Source organism: Astatotilapia calliptera, chromosome 3, assembly GCF_900246225.1.
Source record: "Astatotilapia calliptera chromosome 3, fAstCal1.2, whole genome shotgun sequence".
NCBI classification, from domain to species: domain Eukaryota; kingdom Metazoa; phylum Chordata; class Actinopteri; order Cichliformes; family Cichlidae; genus Astatotilapia; species Astatotilapia calliptera.
The window spans coordinates 398,708-416,076 of NC_039304.1; the positions used below are offsets into that span (position 1 = coordinate 398,708).

Sequence of the window (17,369 nt, forward strand, 5' to 3'; positions counted from 1 at the left end):
CTGTCTATAATTTCTCAAATGTACTAAACAAGCAATGAATGGATGGATGGATGTCAGTGTGCTTTCCAGTTATTAAAACACATTACAAAAAGAGTGCATTCCAAACTAACTTCTCTTTCTTGACCTTGATGAAAAGGTCAGCTTATACTATTGAAATGCACCCCAAGACGGCATCGTCTCAAGGCTCCAAAAACCATGTGATATCTTTTATATAATGCTCCAAAATAAATAACACGATGAAAAACCTTGGCACCTCCTGAACAAAAGAAAACCACAGAATCACTTCTTTGGGAAAAAGCAAAATGCATTTATTTATGTCATTTTATAAAAGTTCAACATATATACCACTATCTTCTAAAACAGACTGAAAGAATGAAAGAAAGCAAAAGACTAAAGAAAAGACAGTTGTTTTCTACAGACAAATGCCACGTGGCAGAAATATTTACATCAATGTAGAAAGAACACATTTCCTTCATGTCCTTATCATATTGACAAATAAGACACAGTGAAGCTCAACAAAGGAAAACAGGTCCTCGTTGTCCAGTCACGCACAGGCAGTGAACAAAGACACGGCAGTGTTAGATCTACTGGTTTCTATGAGAATCAGTGGTCGGTGCTGTAACAGCTCATGTGGTTTAGAAGTTTAAGCTGACTCAGTCTTCTTGTACGCCACCATGCTGTTCACCTTGTGGATCGAAGTGGTGAAGGAATGCAAACGCACCTCCTCTGGCTGGTCAATGGTCTGCGGCCCTGATTCTTCCCATTTATCTGGAACCACCAGGTCCTTGTCTGTATAAACCAAGAGGTCAAAAGCACCTGAGGGGAGGAGTTGAAATTATTACCCAACCACCACATCAAAGGCTCAAATGTCAAAAGTCTCATTACTCACATGGCGTCTCCAGCAGGGGCAAGAAAGTAACAGTGGCTGTTATCTGTCTGATAACTGAGCGGATCTCATGCTGAATTGTCTTAATGGACTTCTCTCTGGGTGCACTGGGAGACACATGAGAACTCAGTTAACATGCATTATTTATTAGTCAAACAATAGTCAGTTGAGTGTAATGACAGATGCTCATTTAACCAAATTACATAATCTGTTGTAAAGACTCTTCTAAAGTACAAATTTCATGTCATTTTATTGCAAAAAACCAAAACAAAAAAAAACTAATCCACTGCAAACATACAAATTCACATCTGTGTTGACAAATCAGCCAACCAACCCAAAGTCTGCACCATTCAACTCCTGTCAATAAGTAAGTAAACAGATCTGTCCAGATGCCTTAGAGCAGGGGTAGGCAACCTTTCTGATGATGAGTGCATCTAAAATGTCCTCAGAAGTCAGTGTGCCATATGATTGTATTAGCAAGAAATTGAATAACGCTCTATATTAACAGTTACACACTATATAGAACCACTTTATAGTTCGCAGCTATCAGCGAATAGCTTTCAGCTATTTTGAAACAAAAAAATAAAAAGACACTTTTCATCCATAACAGCAAATGAACTGTACAACAGAAAATACAAATGCTATTTATGGTCTCCTCGCAACAATGATAAGAAAAATAAACTGGGCCAATATGGCATGTTTGTTAATACACTCTGATCTCTGGTCTCCCACTCAGAGACACAGGGCTCCGAGCATCCAGCTACCTGACGGCTACCTGAGGACACTCTTCATGTGAGAGGAAATCTGCTCACACAGATATGTAGAACCAAATACTGTCAATAAGGCCTCTGTAATGTTTTGAAGACAGTTAAACTTGTCAGGTAGTGATGTCCAGCAGGTGAAAATGCAGCTCCATGAACACACACATATATGGATTCCAGCTGCTTCGATGTTGCATTAACTCAGCCAGTTAATGCGAGACAAGTCTAGCTGCTCATTAAAGCTTTCTGGTTTGATCAGAAAATAAAACATTGGTCCAAACACCTGAAAGTCCCAAAAACACATTGTGAATTCTGTCTCGAATCTACAGATGTATCTGTGTATTTCTTCCTTCCCTTATAACTTCCCTTCAACTCATTCATGTCACCTAAAAGGTGAACCTGTTTCTCCATCACCTGTTCGGCTCTGATGATTGTCCTGAAGCTACCTGAAGCTCAAAACAATTTATATAATATATCACTCCACTCAAACTGACGGTGGGGGAAGTACAAGTGCAACATGCCAGGTGTTGGAATTAGGAGACAGCAAATTAATGACCATTAGCATGGAGCCTTTAAAACAAAACAAACAAACAAAAAAGGTAATAGAGGTCCTGACCTGCTCTCTTTAGCAGACTTGTCACACTCAATGTCAAACTGCCATCTCTCGAGCACCTCGTTGGTTTCCAGACACGTGATCACCAACACCAGCTTTTGCACAGTGCACTCAAACAGCCACTCTGCAACACCAAAAGAGCAAACAACACTTATTAAAGTTTGTTATGCAAAGTGAGAGGTAGTTAAATACCCTAAAAACATAATACAAACATGCACAGAATTTTGTATCCACAATAGTTGTGGATACAAAATATTGATCTCTTGGATATCAACGATATGGCAGCCTCGCTTCTGTCAGTCTGCCCCAGGGCAGCTGTGGCTACAACCGTAGCTGCCTCCACCAGTGTGTGAATGTGAGAGTGAATGAATAGTGGTATTGTAAAGCGCTTTGGGTGCCTTGAAAAGCGCTATATAAATCCAATCCATTATTATATAGTATCCAAGAGATCACAATTTCTGTGAGAAAAATGATGATTGATTTGTGTTACGGCTGTGGCCATAAGAACACTGTGTGGGCTGTTTGTTCTGTGTCTCTTTACTGTGCTTAAGACTCTCTACAGGTACCTCCCCTAATGAAGAGTAGTGAGCTGATTGGACCATGGAACAGGTGACCACATTCAAAAAGCCGCTCTGACAGCTCCAGAGAGAGAGAGAGAGAGAGTGTGGAACGAGCGAGTAGCCTGACAGCCGTCGCAGTCCTGACCCTGGATTTCCCAGCCTGCGTTTATCTTGTGTATTTGTGGGAGTGTGAATTGTAAGCTTAGGCACTCGTGGGCTGAAGCGGAAGGGGTGAGCTGCCTTTTCTTTTGGAATCGTTTTCTCCTGTTTTCTTGGTCAGGGAGCGAGGGATAGCTCTGTCATTTGTTTGTTCTTTTTTCTTTCTTAGGGTTTAGTTAGTCTTTTCTGGTGGGACTTAGTTGGTTTTGTTTATTATTTTGGCCTGGGCTCACCCCGGAGCTATGCTTCTTGTCCTTAAATAAAATCACTTTTTTTACTTACAACTGGTTTGGATGTTTGGCTTGGGAACCAGGGCGGGGATTTGGTCTCTCTCTCCTCCAACCTTATGTGCGTCCCTACCCGCCTAGACTAGGGGCGTAACATAAATGGGGGCTCGTCCCTTTTCGTTCGTGTGATTGGTTCGTTTCCTTTTTGCGTTTGTGGTGGGGGGGAAACGTCGTGCGCGAGTTTTGCGGCTCTGGAGTGCGCGGATGCGGTTGGGTGTCTGCGGTGTTGTGTTTTCCTTTTTCGCTTTGCTCGTGATGTCGTTTGACATGGATGATTTTGCGCAACGTCCCTCCATTGAAAAGTTGGAGCGGTGCACAAAAGCAGATTTGTTGGTAGTGGCTAACTTATTCAGGGTGGATGTTCCGTTGAATGCTAAGAAGGCGGAAATTAAACACTGTTTGGTGGAGAGACTGGTGGACAGGGGAGTGTTTGGGGGGCAGAAAACCTCGCCGAGTGGGTCTGGGAGTTTGGAGACGGCAGTGGGGGCGGAAGCTGCTGGGGCCGTCCCGAAGCCTTCCAAGGGGCGGATGCCGTCGGGGGCGGAAGCTCCTGTCGCCATTCAGTCTCCTGTATTTGACCCGGCTGGCCAGGTTGGGGCGGGTTTGGTGACGGAGGATCTCAGGCTTGCCCTTCGCTTGAAGGAGGTGGAGTTGGCGGCTAAGGCTAAGGAAGTCGAGCTCATGCATCTCCGCATTCGAGCTATGGAGCTTGATCGTTCTCGAGCGAGTGACGCTGCTCCCGTTCCTGTAAGTACACTCCCCGACACTCCCACCATAGACCAGTTTAACGCTAGCAAACAGGTTGTTTTGGTACCTCCTTTTAGGGAGGGAGAGGTTGACTCATATTTCACTGCTTTTGAGCGCATCGCAACCACTTTAAAATGGCCAAAGGACGTCTGGAGTCTGTTGCTGCAATGCAAATTAATGGGAAGAGCGCAGGAGGTCTGTGCGAGTCTTTCTATTGCGGACAGCTTGGATTATGAGGTTGTCAAATCCACTATTTTGCGGGCTTATGAACTTGTCCCAGAGGCGTATCGACAGAAGTTTCGTGCCTGTCGCAAGTTTGATAGTCAAACGTTTGTGGAATTTGCACGTGAGAAAACTGTCTTATTTGACAAGTGGGTGGCTGCCAGTCACGCGGAGGACTTTACTCAGCTAAAGGAGTTGATCCTGCTGGAAGAGTTCAAGACATGTCTCCCTGAAAACATTGTCGTGTATCTTAATGAGCAGAAGGTGGGGTTACTGTCTAAAGCCGCGGTCCTTGCCGACGAGTTTGTGTTAACTCATCGTGCTGCACTTTCGACAGAGCGCCGTGAGTACACTTCCTCACCTCGTCCTGTCAGAAGTTATAGGGTTTCCCCTAAGCGCCAGACACGTTCTGCTGCTATTCCTATGTCAGATCGCAAATGTTTTTATTGTCATGAAATCGGGCACCTCGTTGCTGCTTGCCCATCACTACAGCGCAGGGAGCAGGCCAACACGGTGAGGAAGCCGAAAAGTGTGGGTTTCGTTCGTTCTATGTCAGCTTCCACTTCACCTAGCAATGGAGTGGGAAGTGAAGGCTTTGATGAGAGCTACCGCCCTTTTGTGTCGGAGGGGTTTGTTTCGTTGAATGAAAAAGAGGAGGATCGGGTGCCGATCATGATTCTGCGTGACACTGGGGCCGCGCAGACTCTTATTTTGAAGGGTATTCTACCTTTTTCTGATGACTCTTTTTGTGGTTCGGATGCTCTTGTCTGGGGTGTAAAAATGGATGTACTACGTGTGCCATTGCACAATGTGTTTCTTCAATCGCCGCTCGTTTCGGGTTCGGTACCGGTTGGCGTGCGCGACCAGTTGCCAGTGCCCGGAGTTGCGATGATTCTGGGGAATGATTTGGCTAACGGAAAAGTGTTTTCTACCCCGAGAGTGGTTGAGATACCGGTGCCTGATATTTCATTACCTAACCCTGTCGCTGAGGAGCATTCCTCCTCTGTTTTTCCTGCTTGCGCGGTAACTCGTGCGCATAGGCGCAAGTACGGTGACGTGGATTTATCTGATTCTTTTCTCTGTGCTGGTGGTGGTCCGGAGTCTGAATCTGAAACCCGTGTTCCACTGACGGGCGACTCTGAGGCGATGCTGCCTATTAGCCCATCAGTGACACCTCAACTGTCTTTGGAAATCAACAAAAAGGAGTTGGTTTCGGCACAGCAGAGTGACCCAACTCTTGTGAGTTGTTTTTCCGCGGCCAACTCTAGCGACCAGTACCCTCGTGTTTATAGTGTCGAGGATGACGTGTTGATGCGTACTTGGTATCCGCCTACAGCTGGTGATTTGGGTTGGAATGTGTTTAAACAGGTTCTGGTGCCTCAACAGTACCGACCCAAAGTTCTTGGTCTTGCCCATGACAGTTTTTCTGGACATTTAGGTATTAGGAAAACCTATCACCGCATTCTGCGTCATTTCTTTTGGCCAGGATTGAAGAATGACGTCGCTCAGTATTGTCGTTCTTGTCACACCTGTCAGATTAGTGGTAAGCCTAACCAAGTCATTCCACCCGCTCCATTACACCCTATTCCAGTTTTAGGGGAACCTTTTGAACACATCCTCATCGACTGCGTTGGTCCGCTCCCTAAAACAAAATCGGGTCACCAGTACCTCTTGACTCTGATGTGTGTTGCTACCCGTTTTCCCGAGGCAATTCCGTTGCGCACCCTTAAGGTTAAACCAGTTGTTAAGGCATTGGTGAACTTTTTCTCTATTTTTGGTTTACCAAAAGCTGTTCAAACTGACCAAGGCTCTAATTTCATGTCTAGGATTTTTGCTCAGGTTTTGCAGTCACTTGGCATTAAACATCGGAAATCTAGTGCCTATCATCCGGAGTCGCAAGGTGCGCTCGAGCGGTTTCATCAGACATTGAAATCGATGATGCGGAAATTTTGCCTTGAGTCTCAAAAGGAGTGGGATGAGGGGTTGCCGCTGCTTCTTTTAGCAGTGAGAGAAAGTGTGCAGGAGTCGTTAGGATTTAGCCCTGCTGAGCTGGTGTTCGGTCACGCAGTGCGTGGCCCCTTGCGATTGCTTAAGGAGAACTTCCTGTCCGACACTGTTGCCCCTAAGGAAAATGTGTTAGACTATGTGAGCTCTTTCAGAGAGCGTTTGCATAAAGCGTGCGCAATTGCACGGGATGCTCTCAGTGCAACACAAGGTAGGATGAAGAGGAAGTTTGATGTGAAGGCTGTGCAGCGAAAATTTGAGGTTGGTGATAAAGTTTTAACACTTTTACCAGTCCCTGGATCTTCCCTCCAGGCCAAGTTCAGTGGTCCGTATACAGTGCAGGCGAAATTGAGTGACACGGATTATGTCATCGACACCCCAGAGCGAAGGAAAAAGTGCCGTGTGTGTCATATTAATATGATGAAGCCCTACTTTGCTGGTGGTGTGTCAACAGTTGCGACTGTGGGGGTGCCGGTTTCCGAAACTCGGTATGACCCAGTAGGTGACGATTTGGTTTTCGGTTGTGCTGTGGGCTGCGCACGACTTAGGAATTCTGAAATCCTACGTGATTTAAGGTCACATTTAACTGGGGTAGACGATGATGTCCGAAATGACGTGTGTCGGTTGATTGAAAATCATCCTAATCTTTTCTCGGACACTCCATCCTGTACCACCGTGTTGGAGCATGATATCGATGTGGGGGACCATCCTCCAATCAAACAGCATGCCTACCGGGTGAATCCCACTAAGCGTGCTCTTTTCCAGACAGAAGTCTCTTATCTGTTGGAGAATTGTCTTGCTGTCCCTAGCTCTAGTGCGTGGAGTTCCCCATGTCTCCTAGTGCCTAAAGCGGATAAGACCCCACGGTTTTGTACAGATTTTCGGAAGGTGAACAGTGTGACCAAGCCTGACTCCTATCCTCTGCCCAGAATGGAGGATTGTGTTGATAGGGTCGGTTCTGCGACCTTCGTTACCAAGCTGGACTTGTTAAAGGGCTATTGGCAAGTTCCCCTAACATCACGTGCGGCTGAAATCTCTGCTTTTGTTACTCCTGACCATTTTCTCCAGTACACTGTCATGCCTTTCGGGTTGCGCAACGCTCCCGCCACATTTCAACGGCTCATGAATATCGTGCTGGGCAGCGTCTGCAAGTGTGAAGTGTATTTGGATGACATTGTCGTCTATTCAGACACCTGGTCAGAGCATATGGAGACACTCACTGATGTGTTCCATCGCTTGGAAAGGGCATCCCTCACCCTCAACCTCGCCAAGTGTGATTTTGGTAAAGCCATGGTAACGTACTTAGGAAAGCAGGTGGGTCAGGGGCAAGTGCGCCCTATCTCGGCCAAAATCCAGGCCATACTGGATTTTCCTGCCCCTCAGACTAGGCGTGAGCTTCGCCGTTTCCTCGGCATGGTGGGCTACTACCGGAGTTTCTGTCAAAACTTCGCGGACGTGGTCGCACCTCTCACTAGCCTCACTAGTGTGTTGAGACCTTTTGTGTGGACCTCTGCGTGTCAGAGTGCGTTCCGGGCTGTTAAGACTCTCCTGTGCAGTGCGCCAGTGCTGGCCGCCCCTGATTTTGCACGCCCTTTTAAGTTGGAAGTGGACGCCAGTGCAAACGGGGCAGGTGCCGTATTGCTGCAGGAAGACCATCATGGTGTGGATCACCCAATCGGCTATTTCTCAAAGAAATTCAATGTCCATCAGCGAGGGTACAGCACGATTGAGAAAGAGGCCCTCTCTCTGCTGTTTGCATTGCAGCATTTCGAGGTGTATGTCGGTGGCAGTCCCTCGCCTGTGATTGTTTATACCGACCACAATCCCTTGGTATTCCTAATGCGGATGCGGAACTCGAACCAAAGGCTGATGAGGTGGTCCCTCCTGGTGCAGGACTTCAATTTGGAAATCCGTCATAAAAAGGGCACAGAGAATGTGTTAGCGGATGCCCTATCCCGTGTTTTCCCTTAAACATGACTGTCCAAAACATCTACAAAGGAGATGTCTTTGATTTTGGGAAGGGGGGTGTTACGGCTGTGGCCATAAGAACACTGTGTGGGCTGTTTGTTCTGTGTCTCTTTACTGTGCTTAAGACTCTCTACAGGTACCTCCCCTAATGAAGAGTAGTGAGCTGATTGGACCATGGAACAGGTGACCACATTCAAAAAGCCGCTCTGACAGCTCCAGAGAGAGAGAGAGAGAGAGTGTGGAACGAGCGAGTAGCCTGACAGCCGTCGCAGTCCTGACCCTGGTTTTCCCAGCCTGCGTTTATCTTGTGTATTTGTGGGAGTGTGAATTGTAAGCTTAGGCACTCGTGGGCTGAAGCGGAAGGGGTGAGCTGCCTTTTCTTTTGGAATCGTTTTCTCCTGTTTTCTTGGTCAGGGAGCGAGGGATAGCTCTGTCATTTGTTTGTTCTTTTTTCTTTCTTAGGGTTTAGTTAGTCTTTTCTGGTGGGACTTAGTTGGTTTTGTTTATTATTTTGGCCTGGGCTCACCCCGGAGCTATGCTTCTTGTCCTTAAATAAAATCACTTTTTTTACTTACAACTGGTTTGGATGTTTGGCTTGGGAACCAGGGCGGGGATTTGGTCTCTCTCTCCTCCAACCTTATGTGCGTCCCTACCCGCCTAGACTAGGGGCGTAACAATTTGTATTCTGTAATTTCACTACTCTTAGCCTTACACAATTGAGAGCTTGAGTGATTTGACATATGCACCCAAAAATATGAATATTCTGGTACGAATTACATTAAACTTGAACTGACAATCCAGAGATATTTACTCCATTTAGTTTTATTTACATTGCACTAAAAATCACAACAGTTGCTTCAAGAGACTTTATACTTTAAAGTAAAGACCCCACAGGCCTAAAAAGAAAAACAGTCAGAGGATCCCAGAACAGCAAGCACTAGGCATTGATGGGAATAAAAAAAAAAAAAAACAAAAAAAACTTCTTTTTAACAGGAAGAAACCTGAGGAGGCAGCCATCAACAGTTGCGGGCATTGGATTTAGGAAAAAAATAAAATAAAATATTACAATGGCATCACCTTGGACAGAAAAGGGTGCACCGATCTCCTTCCTCATTCACATACATAAGTATTTATGGCAAAATCAAAAATTGGTAAATCAAAAATTAAAAATCTAGCGTTTTTAACCAGAAATAGCTTGTAGTTCACCTGACAAGAGCCTAAGAGTAGCTTAACACAAATTTGTGTAACATGGGAATGGAAACTCACGTGTGCTGCTTTGTATGTTACTTAACATTGATCATAAGATGCCAGGTCATACCAATTAAAATCTCAGGCACGAGTCTCATAGGCATCTGCGTTCATCTTCAACATCATGCTGCTCTGCTGTACGTTAATTGCCCCTTGGGGATAAATAAAGTCTTTCCGATTCTGACTCTGATCTAATTCAACGCAAAAAAAAGGGGAGGGGGAAATGCACCACCACGTGGCCCTACTCAGCAATCGCAACTAACAAGTTACTATTTATTGAGTAAAGACGATCACCGAATTAGCAAAATAAATTGACAAAATCATTCATTGTTCACAAACATCATCTTATTTTGTACTTCACTACGGATTTTGCCTTTACTTTGCCTTCTCCATAAAAATCCAAAGTCACTCCCCACCAAGCTGTGAGCTCAGTTCTCACCAATTACGTTTTTTCTTTTCGATCTGGTGTTCAAGGAAATCCACTTAAAGTAAAGTAGACTGAAGTTTTGCTTTTTTTCTTAAGTACAATATGTCCACATTTTTTTCAAGGTCTAAGAGTAAATATGTAAAACGAAGAAAAAAAGCATCTCCATAGTGACCAAAATAACCGTGAGTAAGATTTCTTGCCGTAAGCCAGCAGCCTTGTAGATATAGCTACAGAACTCGAAGCCCAAAACTACAACTGGAGTGCCTTCAGACCGCAGTTGGTTAGCTCACTCAGTTCCACAGTTATTCCACTTTCTCCTTAGTTGTGTCACGAGTGGGGAAGCCCACTATTGAGATACCTTTAAGTTGAGACACCACGTTAGTCAGATAGCTCTTCAGCTTGGGGTCGGTAGTTAGTAGGAGACTCAGGTCATAGTGGGTAACTCTGGTGAATGTCTCTGGAGGATAGATGCCCCGTTGGTACAAGATGCTGTTGATGCCGAAAGCTGTGAATGACAATGGGGAAATCAAAGGCTTCAAATACGCCGGAATTCCAGTATTCGTAAACTTTAGAGGCTTATATGATTCAAACTTGAAAGGCACAGAAGATTACAAAAACAACTACACAAGAAAGCGAATAACACGAGAGAAAACTAACTGGGAATCAATTAATATATTAGCTCGGTAGAATAGAAACGATGTATGGTGTACGTTCACGATTCTCAATAGAAGGGCAGACAACTAGACAGTCTTTACAAATTATTCGGTTTGAAGTTGTGAGTTGACGCTTATAGGACACATCAGGCTTAAACACTTTATTTTTCATCAACTGGAGCTATGCTTGCCATGTGAGTGCATACATGCTGCGTTGATGCTAATATGTTATCGGGCACTATGTAGGCCCAATAGCATATTAGCGTTACATGCATGCGTGTCGAAAACGAGCGACTAAAAGACGAAATAACAGAAATACTTACAAAAGAACTCGGCTACTAACTCCGCGCTTCCTTTGAGAGTAATTCCCTTCAACGTGCTTGTCATTTTCTTAACGCTTTGGTCTAGCTCTCAACAGTAAATATATTGTACTCTTTATTTTCTTCTTCTAGGTCTTCCGACTTCAACTACCCGCCACCCAGTTTGAATTTTGTCACCTTCCACACTATTGCGCATGCGTGTGAGATTGCGGCGCGATTTTGATGACGTTTTAGGTTACGCTTACAATTTTTCTACACTAGAGAGCAGTGTAGAATAATTAAAGACCTTTCTACCTTGTAATTGACAGTATATTAATTTATTTTATCTAAAACTTCAGTGCACGGTCGCAGGGATCAGCTGACACAGATCCCTGGCACAGGCTGGTTAGTTATTTAATGGTTTCGGCTTAGTTTATTTTATCCAAAACTTAAGTGCACGGTCGCAGGGATCAGCTGACACAGATCCCTGGCACAGGCTGGTTAGTTATTTAATTGTTTCAGCTTAGTTTATTTGATCTAAAACTTCAGTGCACGGTCGCAGGGATCAGCTGACACAGATCGCTGGTACAGGCTGGTTAGTTATTTAATGATTTCAGCTTAGTTTATTTGATCTAAACTTCAGTGCACGGATGCAGGGACAAGCTGACACAGATCGCTGGCACAGGCTGGTTAGTTATTTAATGGTTTCGGCTTAGTTTATTTGATCTAAAACTTAGTGCAGGGTCGCAGGGATCAGCTGACACAGATCGCTGGCACAGGCTGGTTAGTTATTTAATGGTTTCAGCTTAGTTAATCCAGGAAACGGAATACAGTTATCATCTCTTATGTGTTTATTTTTGTTGGATAATTAACACAGAGCACCCTAAACCAAATGTTTCTCTATAATTGCACTCTCCTGCAGATGCAGTGAAAGTAAGACATCAGCAATCACATATATACCTCTTATACAGTTTTTTTGTGTCCCCTGCAGTACTCAAACATGGCAGCGTTTTAGTCTTCAGATGATTTCTGCAAACATTCGTCACATGTAGATGCACAAACACATCAGCCGAGGTTTACCAATGCTAACAAGAGCTTAATTTCTGATTTAATCACCTCTTCTCTGTGCTTTCTCTCTGCCTCAACACTTCAGTCTGGTGGAATCCTTTTATTTCCCTGAAGACATTACACTGGCTACACATGCTCCCTCGGAAGATTTTAAAAAGAAATCTGTTCTCATTTTCCTGTAAGTCAACCTCAGAGGAGGAAGTGCAGCCTTACAAAACATGTAAGGCTGCACTTCATCCCCGGCTGCCTCCCTCTTCCCGCTCCAACACACCCACCCACAAAAGTAGGGCCTTGGGGTGCAGGTGTGTCACCAGGGTGCAGGGGAGGCATTCCCCCCCCCCTCCCCCCTTGGGGGTGGGCACGTTAACGGCGTCCAGTGGACGGTCTGTGTATTCAACCCCACCTCTGGCGCCGGTGCCCACCCCTCAATTTTAAATCCATTTAGACATTGAGGGTTCTCGGGAGGGGCCGTGCTAACACCTGCTGCTCTCTGGCAGCAGCACCATGCTCTCCCGTGTTTTAAATGCACCTTAGAACAACACGCAGCAACACTACACATCAGCGAGAGGAGGGTGGTTTGGGGTCTTCACACACCCCCTGTTCTCTGCTTGCCATCGGGGCGGGGGGGCTGGGAGGAGGTGTTGGCCGTCTGATTGGGATCTGGGATGCGGGGCCTCCCTGCTGCTGCGGAGCCTGGGGCGGTCTGCTTGCTTCCACCCCGGGGGAAAGTGTAACATCTCCTGGGTCTAGGTGCCGTTTCCCCCTCCAGGGACGAGGGTACCTGGACCTGGGGTATAGAGTTTGTTTGGGGAGTGTGATTATTTGTACATTGTCCATGTATGTCTATCCCTACATTGGGTGAGTGCTGAGTATATTTGTATATGTGTGCATGAGGGTGGGAATGCATGTTTGTGTCTGTGTGTGCCTGTGTTTATATGTCAGGTCGGGTCTTACACTCCACCTCTCTGGGAACTCCCAGGCCCTGAAAGGCCTATCTCCCCTCACCACACTGCCTGCCGGTAACTGATGCCCTCAGTGGTCGGTGGTTCTTGGTGTCCGGGGCTGGGCGCTCAGGTATGTACCAGCTCACTCCCGGTGACTACTTGGCAGGGCCTGGTGCCTGTTGCTCGGTCAGGCCTCTTCCGGGGCAAATGGGGCCCTCGGGCCTCCGGCCTCTGGGCCTGCGGCTCGGTTCACTCTGGCACAACTGGCTGCCGGCAGAGCCTGCGGGCACGCATATCAACAAAATGATAAAACTCCAGCAGAGGCATGTTTTACTCGCAGCCATCTTCCAGAAAGGCATTATAAATAATTGAGAAAGTAATTTAGTTATGGTTGCTTCACCAGCATTTGCTGCTGGCTGAAAAGACTGTAACTTTTCAAGAATGGAGAAAGGCAGCTTTGTTTGCAGCAAGTAAGGTCAAGGTGTGCAAAGTTCCCTCTGAGCAAGTAAATCCTTCAATTAAAGGAAAAATTTTAAAATCACTCTAATGAGAGGTTAACTAAGAGCAAATGATAATGAGCTGCTTAAAAGGCAAATAATCTTTTAGGCTTAATTACTTGTTGCTTGAAGAAACTATTAAATGAGCAGCTGTGATTTGAAAACTCGCAAAGCAAAAAAGATTTGTCACCAACGTGAGGTTACACTTCCATCGCCAGGGAAGAGACTTCTGTGAACACCACAGCCTCCAGTTTAGAGAACAACTCGGGGTTGCTGTGGTTCAGCAGATCGAGCAAGAAATCTACTAAGCAGGTGGTTAGGGGTTCAATCTCTTGCTGTTCCAGTCTGCATGCTAAAGTGCAAGATACTGAACTACAAGTTGCTCTGTGATGTTTTCAAGTAAGCTGTGTAAAGCACTTTGCACCTTTGAGTAGAAAAGCACTACATAAGAACTTCTCTGTTGTCTTGAGATGATCAACATTTGTTCAATGGCTTGTCTGCAGAACTAAATACACAAATGAGGAGCTGGTTTATTTAAAAAATAATTAGTTCTTCTGTGCATCCCAAGACACCTGATGGGATTTTTGTTGACAGAGATAGAGATAAGAAAGAAGCTGCCACATTTCACTTTTGGTTTTCATCAGGTGTTATTCTGGTCAGAGCTACATTTTCACCCATGGAGGGGCATTTTTACCTTGGAGTCTTTATTGGGTTTGGGAACCTTGTCATGGTTTAGGGTTTGCCTGGATTTCTTCTGTGGGCTTTCAGCTTTCCCCCCTGCAGCTGACTATGGGTGGCTCTTGCTCCGAGCTTCACCCAGTGCTGGAGCCTTCCCTGTTCACGCTTCTTGCTCATCATGCTTGTGGACCATCTGGTGATCAGTGACCATCAGATTTGCATCAATCATCATGGTAATCAGGCTACACTAGCTCTCAGAGATTGCTCGATTGCTATTCCTGCACTAAAATCTTCTTTCTTTGTCTTCATACCCTTGAATTACATGTTGAGCAACTCATCTAAGAGAAAAACTTATCCCAGGATTGACAAGATGGTCTGTATTTAATGAAAAGGGAACTAAGGGAAGTTACCTGCCAGTCGCACCTGCCTGTCCTTCCTCCGGTGCTCCAAGTTATCTGAGGAACCCAGTGCAGTCTCTAGAAAACAGCAAGAAGCATGATTAAAGTTTTCCAATTACACCTCAGAATATTGTGTAAATAAACTTGCTGACAACAGTCTGTCTTGTTGTTGGGTTGTGAATTTAGGGTCCAAAACTTTAGAGCCAACTTAGGCTCATGTCAAGCCTAATGTTTGTGACATCGAGCATTAATACTTGCAGAGCAAAAGCCTTGTAGCTGTTCCTTTAAATGCACTGGAAATTCTAGGAAAAACACTTATTTACTCTTTTCTTGGTGAGAGAGCTAAACGTTGTTATAAATAACAATTTGTCCTCAGTGACTTGCCTGGTTAAAGAAAATAGATTAACCCCAGCAGAGGCTACTTGTGTGAAAACCTCTAAATCACAACACTCATGGCAGGGATTTAATATGTCCTCAACAAGAGCCAACTCAGTGAATATCGCTGTACTAACTAATTAACAAATCTATAAGCCATGTGAGAGGACAATAAGCCACAAAATCCATAAAATCATGAACCTCACTATGTTGTGCAAGAGCACTTTTCAAGTACTGCTCAAAGTACATTTGTGCATGACAGAGAGAGACACCAAATGTGTGAGCTGTGAGGACACTGTTACATGCCCACAAAGTCCACAATAGGAAGTCAGTGGCAGGTTTGTCAGTGTGACAATCCAGGTGTGCTTCTAGCTGTATTTGTATAGCAAATGAGGCAGCACGAGGTGGGAATAAAGTAAATATTCTTCACAGTTTAAAAGACAACGCCACCCTGGGGATTTCACCCAGAGAATACTGGATGTAACACTAATCATCAAGAAGGCACTTAGGTTCGCTATACTCAGTACAGAGACAAGGTTCAATGATAAAACAGTTGGACAATTTATTAATAATTATTTAAAACAACATATAAAAGCACAATCATAAATATCAATGTACAAATATGCTTAAAAAAGGGTATTCAGAGCCGAGGCTTACCAGTGGAGGGGCAGGGATGCCACGCACAAACTTAAAAAAAAGAAAACTCACCAAGACACAAGTGCAGCACACTATCACACACTCACACTAATAAACTAAAAAAGGCATGTGTGGACACTCAAAGGATCCCACCACCAAGGCACCCTCGTCTCCTCCACGTCGGCATTCCGCATCTGGATAAAAGAAACAAAGAATTTTAATATATTACAACAAAACTAATATAACCCAACTGCAGGACCACACTGGTGATCTGCAGCTAGAAAAAGGGCCTCCCACCAGTGGCATAACAAAAATCAAAACAACAGAAAAACAACATACAATCTAGATAAAACTTTAAAATATGGAGCAGGCAGAATCGCTGTATTGCTCCAACTTGCCGTCTGCCCGACTATAAGTTAATCATCCAGTCAATCACTATGCACGCCAACCGACTCCCATAACCGGCATGCATATAGCCGCTGTCCACGCCAACGTCCACTTTAAAAAGCTGGCAGCAGCAGGAAAAGTAACCTCGCAACAGGAACAGACAGTAAAAGCAAAGCAGCAGCACTTCGGTTAGCGTAGCGTTCTGTAAAACTAAGGACCACACTTCCTGCAAAGCATAATAAGTATTTACAATAAAAGAACAATAAAAGGCAGAGATCGTAACAAAACTGAATTACGTACTGAGTAAACAGCGTCATGAATCATGAATGGAGTGGCTCATAGCAGGCTTCTACAGCTACGACCTAAAAACAATACCTGTTTACGACCAAGTAAATGAGTAAACACCTACCAGCCACGATGGAGGCTTCAGAAGGGTAACCTGCAAATGATCTCTGCAACACCAAGGGAAGTCAGGTGACCAAGAAGGAGATCACAGGTAAGCGATCCAGGAATGCTCAAATGGCCATTATTTATACTAGCGCCTCCCTAATGTGCCAGGCCGAAAGTGGGCTGAACCGAGAAATAACATTCATCCTGCCACACAAACATTTATTTAGAACCTGGGACCATTTCGTGGCCTTTCCGTTTTTTAATTCCACGCCATTTCCACTGTGTTTAATGGAGTATAGCCAAATTTTCAAACATGTATTTTTTTCCCATTTTATTTTAAAATTTCAGTCTGAGTTTTTTAAATGAGCTTAAATGGCTGAATAAAAGGCATACATCCACTATCGAACCTCGTGGCCGATTTGTGCCCCATTGAAACCCATTATAAACGCTATTTTTCACTGTACAATTATTACCATTAACATAGTGGCGATGGCTTAACTTTCACTTTCATTCTGGACTCAGGGCCTTAGAATTGTAATTTTTTATTTGGCCACCGGGTGGCGCCCTTGTTCCACATGTGACGCCTGCTGGAACATACACACCTTCTCCAGCGGCCTGCTCGAGACAGATACCCGGAAAAGGCAGACTAATTTCCCACGTGCAGCAGCAGCTTGGCCCGCTGCTCGTTCCGGACCATTTTCTGCCCTTAGGATCGTTTGAGGGTGCATTAATTTTTTTTAATCAACAGGAAATGACGTATTTGTTTTCACGTGGTAGCGGAAGTGTGTGCTGCAGACACGGGAACCGAACCATATGCTCCGGCGCTGCGCGAAACACACCCGCGGCAGAGGCACTCCTCCCCGGGGGAGCAGGAGCAGCAGCGCCGCCTGGGGACATTTTCGGCTTCTGCAAAAAAAATTAAAAACGGATCGAAATTAATGTTGGTGCCAATCTTTTGTCCATCTAAAGGCCTAATTATAATAACAATAAAATATTACTTCAAATGTTTTTTTTGGAAAATATTTTATGTTTTATGTTTTATGTTTTTGGGGCAAAAAAAGCAGTGCGCTCATGTGACGAAACCGGGATATAAAGGGTTAAAATCCGCGAAATGTAATTAAAACTTGACATGAATATTTCAAGGAGAAGTAGGTCTAAAAGA

The 17,369-nt window shown here is 44.8% G+C and overlaps 1 protein-coding gene and 1 long non-coding RNA gene across 5 annotated transcripts; both read right to left on the reverse strand.

Moving 5' to 3' along the window:
- Window positions 1–283: 283 nt before the first annotated feature.
- On the reverse strand, window positions 284–11,063 carry mad2l1 (MAD2 mitotic arrest deficient-like 1 (yeast)). The gene is made up of 5 exons (XM_026158167.1): window positions 10,859–11,063; window positions 10,241–10,387; window positions 2,264–2,384; window positions 890–993; window positions 284–816 (listed from the first exon to the last, which is right to left on the reverse strand). The coding sequence occupies exons 1-5, from the start codon at window positions 10,920–10,922 to the stop codon at window positions 644–646; spliced, it is 609 nt and encodes a 202-aa protein (XP_026013952.1). The 5' UTR covers window positions 10,923–11,063; the 3' UTR covers window positions 284–643.
- A 547-nt stretch (window positions 11,064–11,610) lies between these two features.
- Window positions 11,611–16,378, reverse strand: LOC113015824 (uncharacterized). Of its 4 annotated transcripts, XR_003271165.1 has the most exons (5): window positions 16,227–16,377; window positions 15,452–15,624; window positions 14,432–14,497; window positions 14,038–14,214; window positions 13,096–13,126 (listed from the first exon to the last, which is right to left on the reverse strand). It is a non-coding gene; the product is annotated as an uncharacterized LOC113015824 (long non-coding RNA). The 4 variants fall into 4 exon arrangements; XR_003271168.1 differs by lacking the exons at window positions 13,096–13,126; window positions 14,038–14,214 and adding an exon at window positions 11,611–11,863 and having other exon boundaries at window positions 16,227–16,378; XR_003271167.1 differs by lacking the exon at window positions 14,038–14,214 and having other exon boundaries at window positions 13,097–13,126.
- Window positions 16,379–17,369: the final 991 nt, after the last annotated feature.